We start from the raw sequence: 7,214 nt of genomic DNA, 5'->3' as shown, positions 1-7,214 counted from the left end.
TCCTTGGTACAATAGATACACGATCATCACCGGTGTACCCAAGATAACTCTTATTGTGACTTCCTTGATTTTGCTTCCATGAGTTCACTCCTCAAAGAACCTTTTCCTTAGTGAAGTTAGCAACCATCGGACAGTTGGCTGCACCTACTTATTGCAAGAACCGCAGAGACTCTACAACATATCATAGATTCCAGCATTGGCTGCCTCCACCTTCGGCCATGGAATGAGATATTTCCCATCAACAGTTCATAATCATATTATAATGTTCCAAAACAAAAGCCACATGACATTATCAGCATAACATACAACAATTGCGGTGGACAAGAAACGAGGGAAAAAAAACTTGAAAAGATAAATTAAGGTTAATCTACATTACAATTACAAAAATTATGGTCTTAGCAGCATCTTCAAAGTCAGATAAAGTAATCACGCTAGAGAAACATACTCATGTTAATAAGAACCATGACTAAACTGGGAAATCACTTCGAATGCATACAATAAGGGGAAAAAAAGGTGAGAGCTCCGGGGCAAATTGAGATGAATCCATAAAATAAGTGAATTCCACACATCAACTCTAATCTTTAGTAACTCAATGATAAAATATCCAACCCACTGTTCAAAATCCAAGCCCCCTCACGACAGAACTATGCATGCCACATTAGTATCTCCTCCTAGGGGGGCTCCTCGAACGACGTTCTCGTAGAGGTCTGCAAAAATTACAAACGTCAGCATAAGATATTTAAAGAAAACCATACACTTGGAACTAAGTTATAACTTATATCATATAGGGCTCTTCACAAATAAGTCCCTCAAAACTCTCTTTCATTGTCAAATGCACTTAGCACTATTTTGAAGAAAAAAAAACCCGGAGCCAACAGTTATTGCACCCGACATTAACAGTTGATAGGTGACGGATTTTTTTTCCCCCTATAGTTTGAGAACTACACTAAGTATGTATGATAAAACAGTAATCTTGACAGGACTAAACAAATCAGTAACAGAAGACATTGTACAGGTCTTAAGAAGGTCCCTATAGGATCAGAAAAGTCCTTGTTCTACTGGTAATCAAAGTTCAAGGCATCAAGCATTGGATCCAGGTTGAAAGAGACCACACCTTAAGGGACAATCACAAAAGAGATATACAAATATATTGATAGTGTGAAGCAGGGGTAACTAGGGGCGGAACATTCTCCACCATCTAAAACAATTCTATTAACAGCTGCCCACATCAAAGGAGCACCACTTTTAATTTAAATGAAAACACTGCAGCACAGGCCATGTCTATGGATAACCTAAAGTTAAAAAATGCAAAAATGGCCTAAGTTTCTTCTGAACTCCGAGATGTGAATTAATTATTGGCAAACACATTCATCTCTTTAAATATGCAATTAGAACTTCTTTTTATGTGAAAAGAATCATCCCTTAAGAATTTCACAAGAAAATTAGGTGCAATGTAAAACCTTGTGGTCTTCTTCCTGGATCCATCAAGGAAGGATCCATTGCTGAAGGCCCAATCAACATTAAGAATCTGTGTAAGTAATGCAGCTTCATTCATTCCAGATATCGCAGCTTGTGCCTCTTCAAAACTCTCATATTCAATCAGCGCATATCCCTAGCAGCAAAAATAATTCACAATAAGTCACTAAAAAACAATTATCAACTTTTGATGGACTCAACCAGTCAAAACAATATCTAATGCATCATCATTTGACGGACTCATCCAATATTATCTTTAAGGATATAACTACTCCCAAATGCATCATCAAATCAAGAGCAAGAACAACTATTAGTTCATTCAGTTGTCAAATAGCTTTCTAATCATCCCATATTGTCGTATGAATATTGATTTTTCCAAAAATAAACTAGAAAAATTACCTTAATGAAGAAATTTAGGCTCAAACAATTCATTCATTAGATTGTTTAATATGCTCATTATGAGATGCAAAAAGAATGTGGCTCGAGAAAGATAACTGCTGCGAATCTTTTGATACAAAAATAAGTCAATATTCTTTCCATTTACTGGAACAAATTTATCACAGATAGATATATGCATTTAACATCCTGGCAACAATACTCAGCATCTTTAAATCTTCATTCCACCTAAGACCATTTTCCATAATTGAGCCCATTCGGGTGATTAGGATGTAAGAACTTCCAGTTGAGTTGCTTAACCAAAGTAAGGGAAGGTCCATGCAGATAACACATTATTATTCTAGCTTTCATGTTGGTGAGGAATGAACCTACAACCTCAGTCAAGCCCCTGATTAATAAACCAAAAAAGTACTGATCTTAAATAAAATCCCCATTTTAAGAGTCTCCATTTCATGTCAATTTTTGCTTGAGAAACATCTTCCCATTTCATGTCAGTTGACATTTCACGAAGTTGACATTCCAACCAAAAATGATATTCTGGTGTTTTGGGTTTCCATTTCAAGAAATTGGCTTCGGTAGATAATACAGGGCATACAAAGTTGCCAGTAACCACTTAATAGCCTGAAAAGATTATGTAGTCTACACTTAGGTTACAATTCTGGCCAATATACGAAGTGCCAAAACTGAGAACAGGGTGAGAAGGTAAACTCATCTACGCTGTTACCTTATGAAAGTCAACCAGATTCTTTAAGGCAAAATCGAATTTTTTTTTATCAAGCTTCAGAATTGATCTAAGTGGGTGATGTGGTTTGTAGAGTATGTTCTAGAAACCAGTCAAAAGTGATGAAGTGAATTGGCCAAGAGACAAGCTAGTATGTGGGCTACTTTATATGCACACACACACAAAAAAAGAGAGGCAACTTTCTAATTTTCTTCCTTACCCTTTTCTTATTCAAAAGAATATGCCTGTTTCTGATTTCCTTTTTTAAACAGTCCAAACAGGTCATGGGCCTATTGGGCTTCACTTCTTAGAATTAATTGCTTACATGCATATATGCATAATGCATATGTGCTTAGTATATGCCCCTTAAATAGGAGAATTGCCAATCTGGCATATTGGGCTTCATTTCTTAGAGTTAACCTCTCATACACATTTACATATGTGCACATGTATATGCACCATACAATATGAGAATTTACAGTCTTATAATTTAAACGGCTGGCAATCCAACAGCTCATATTTCCTAGCATTCAATTCAAAATTTCATGCTTAATACAAATTCCTATTATTTCCATTCTTGTTCTACACAAGGTTACAGATTTCACCCATAATTTTTCTTTACTTTCTGTTGTTCTGTTATTCTCCATAGTTTATAACTGATGAATGACTTATTACCCTAGTTTTACAAATTTCAATAATAAGATACAATATTCCGAAAAATAAATAATTGAAAAAAAACAAAACAAATGCATATCCAAACTCCATAGTATACATAATGAAAGTCCTATCGTACCTTCACAAACCCAGTGCGGCGATCAAGATTTAAATGCAAATTTTTTATCTCTCCAAATTCACCAAATGCATTATGTAGATGATCCTCTTGGGCTTCCTCATGTACCCCAGTGACCAGAATAATCCATCCCTCAACGGCTGCAGACATTTTTAAAATGAAAAGAAGAAATTTTCAGGGGAAGCAATGCCAACTACATGTAAGTAGGAAACATACTCCTTACCCTATGGTTACAAAAATACATGAAACTCTAACAAATGCATAAAAAGGTTCTGTGTAAACTGGAAAACAAGATTATCATTCTTGATTTAGCAGAATTAAAATCAGGAAGGATACTGAACAATTGAATTGTAAAGGTCTTGACATTACTGCAAGAAATCAAACAAGAAATGGAAAGCAAGAGTGGGCCAAAAATATGTAAATATAATCCCTTTTAATTTGTTTTAAATCAATAATGGAAATGAAGGACGAATTTTTGACTTGGTACCCATTCAGGCAGCTTCTTGAATAGGTGGCATTACAGGGCACCTACCCAAATTCTATGAGAGGACATATTACCCACTCAAGGTTAAAATCAAAGACATTGCAGTTGAAGTTGAATGTTTAAAATTTGAACTAGTGGTAAAAAGATATTGCAAGAGGTAGGTGAGATAATGAACAGACCATGAGGCTATATCCGCACCACAGAGAAGGGAAAACATGACTTCCAAGGAACTAGGACCCTGTTATTTACACAGAATGCAGAAGAGCATTCCAGACCTAGACTGAACATATGGTAGGCTATGCTAGCCCCTGGAAGTTTCTATTAAGAGCCTAGACAAGCATTTAAAGTCAGCAATTAATACACAAGACAAGATTTGACCCATAAGTGCAACAAAATGAGATCCTATTTTCCCTGGAAAGAAGGAAAGAACTTACAGTATTAAGCAGTGAAATTGAGTACAAATATCACAACTTACACTGAGAAAATATGGGAATTGAATGATTTCTGCTCCATGGAGGAGTTTCCCATATTCTTTATTTTTTCAATTTACCTAGAGAAAAAAGGAAAAAAGAATCTCTCTCTCATCACGTTCCTGCAAAGTTCAATATGAAAAGGCATACTTTCTTACAAGCTCCATAAAGTCCAGAAATTAAAGTCATAAACCCAGCTTTTCTACACATCATATGCATTTTCACTGTTCCTTTCTAGTCATGCCGAAAGATTTTTTATACTGAATTTAAACTATTTAGCCACATTTTGACTGCCACTATGCTCCAAACTTTCACCTTGTTGCCACAGATTAATGTCTTCTACAAACATGGTTATTTGGTTCAACCTACAACCTACAGCTGTGGCACACTAATTAACGAGCTCTATGGCATGCACTATCCTCCAAAATTCATGGCCTATTAAAACTGCACTCTCACACATTTGATTAAAAAAAAAGCAGTTGAAAACTGTGTACCATGAAAATATGCTTGATCCCTGACTTCTATAGACACATATGTGAATAACGGAAGTATACTTCCACAAAATGATCCCTCGACATAAATCCAATGTCCAAACTCAAAAGCAGAAATCCAAACTTCAAACTAAAGAATGGGAATCCAAAATCCGAACCAAAAAAACTGAAACTTCCGAGAACCTAATAACTTTTTAGCATAACTGAATTGCAAAACATACACACCCGCTTAAATTTCCCCAATGAATCCGGGTGAACAAAAGTGAAGAATTCTACAATGCCAGCTACCAATCCAATCAAGACCCCTTTCACCAGGGAAAGAAAAAAACCTCCAAAAACTCCTAAAGCCCTAGCTACCAATCGATTCTAAAAAGTGAAATTTTCCCCAAAACATACAACCCAAGCTACAATTTCAATCAAGAAACTCTTTTTATCAGATAAAACTCCAAGAGTCTTCAAACCATAGCTACCAATCAATTATAAAAATTCAAACTTTCGCTAACACAACAAAAACCAAAGATGTACATAAAGAGATACACAAAAGGAGAGAGACATATATGTGTGTGTGTGTGTGTGTGTGTGTGAGAGAGAGAGAGAGAGAGAGAGGGGAGACTTACATCGTTGGGGTTCGAGGCCGTCTGAGGAGTTTAGGGAGTCGAAGTCGGAGGCAGCGAGGCGGTTGTTGCGGTCAGCATTGAGATCTTCACGAAATCCGCGACCTTTAGTCTTTTTAGGGGCGGCGGGTGAGGCGGACGCGCCGACGCCGGTGATTGCGGACTTGAGCTTGGGTTGTGGGGCCCTAGGGGACGCCGAGGGCTCAGCGTCGACCGCTCCTTCCTCGTCCATGAGATCGTCTTCTTGAAAATCGAAGTCCACGGTCTCTACGTCTGCGCTTGCCATAGCTGATTTTCTCTCAGTTCCAACGCTTCTAGTTACCTCTTCAGAATGTGCTTGTTCTCTCTCTCTCTCTCTGTCTCTCTGTAGATGAGGAAAGGCACAAAGGGTTGGGTTGGGATTTAAGGGTTTACCTTGGGCTTTGTCTCGATGGCTGTCTCGTTTTTTCTTTTCTTTTTTATAATAATTTTATTAGAAGAGGTATGATGGTTATTTCTTAAATTAATAACCGACATTAAAACCTAGCACCTTGATGATGGCCTTCCGCAAATAGAAGAGGTATGATTGTAGTGTATTACATTGAGTTCAAATTCTCCTTTCTATATATAGTTGACAATATCATATATAAAAAAGAAAAGAAAAAAAAAGTCACATTTTCTTCTTCTAATATATATATATATATATGATCCTCAAATATATTTGAGGACACCTCGGATTGTATTTCACTAATCCAAACCATCTATTTTGTAGATACTCATTCAAAGATCATCTCTACAAAAATCACTTGAATCCGATATCATTTAACCACTCAATTGAGTTATTGAAATTTTAGTACTTTCTTGAAGCACCGTGTTCATTGATTTTGTAAAACACAATTGGATGTCAAACGGTTTCGATTTGTCTAATTTTTGTAAGGATGATCTATGAATGAATACCTAAAAATGGATGGTTTGGATCATTGGGAAAAAATTATATAGTACCTAATGCCCTCAATAAAATTATTTGAGGATCCTCAATAGAAGGGATATACGAGAGCATTGAGGATCCTCAAATAAGCTTATTTGAGGACACCCCTTGTAGGCCCAACTCGGATTGTATTTCACTAATCCAAACCATCTATTTTGTAGATACTCATTCAAAGATCATCTCTACAAAAATCACTTGAATGATATCATTTAACCACTCAATTGAGTTATTGAAATTTTAGTACTTTCTTGAAGCATCGTGTTCATTGATTTTGTAAAACACAATTGAATGTCGAAACGGTTTCTGATTTGTCTAATTTTTTGTAAGGATGATCTATGAATGAATACCTAAAAAATGGATGGTTTGGATCATTGGGAAAAAAATTATATAGTACCCTAATGGGCGTCCCTCAAATAAAATTATTTGAGGATCCTCAATAGAAGGGATATATATATATATATATATATATATTAAATGCAGAGAGTTTATTGAGGATCCTCAAATAAGCTTATTTGAGGATACCTTGTAGGGCCACTATGGATTGTATTTCACTAATCCAAACCGTCTATTTTGTAGATACTCATTCAAAGATCATCTCTACAAAAAATCACTTGAATCCGATATCATTTGACCACTCAATTGAGTTATTGAAATTTTAGTACTTTCTTGAAGCACCGTGTTCATTGATTTTGTAAGACACAATTGGATGTCGAAACAATTTCCGATTTGTCTAATTTTTTGTAAGGATGATTTATGAATGAAGACCTAAAAAATAGATGGTTTGGATCACTGGAAAAAAAATTGT

General features: G+C 35.9%; 1 protein-coding gene across 1 annotated transcript; it reads right to left on the bottom strand.

Annotated features, from left to right (window-relative positions):
• Positions 1–333: 333 nt before the first annotated feature.
• On the bottom strand, positions 334–5,880 carry Y14 (RNA-binding (RRM/RBD/RNP motifs) family protein). The gene is made up of 4 exons (XM_008228984.3): positions 5,446–5,880; positions 3,387–3,523; positions 1,461–1,612; positions 334–707 (listed from the first exon to the last, which is right to left on the bottom strand). The coding sequence occupies exons 1-4, from the start codon at positions 5,726–5,728 to the stop codon at positions 659–661; spliced, it is 621 nt and encodes a 206-aa protein (XP_008227206.1). The 5' UTR covers positions 5,729–5,880; the 3' UTR covers positions 334–658.
• Between the last annotated feature and the right edge of the window lie 1,334 nt (positions 5,881–7,214).

This window comes from Prunus mume, linkage group LG3 (assembly GCF_029339155.1).
Source record: "Prunus mume cultivar Tortuosa linkage group LG3, ASM2933915v1, whole genome shotgun sequence".
NCBI lineage: Eukaryota > Viridiplantae > Streptophyta > Magnoliopsida > Rosales > Rosaceae > Prunus > Prunus mume.
This window is presented reverse-complemented; position numbering and strand designations above follow the sequence as displayed.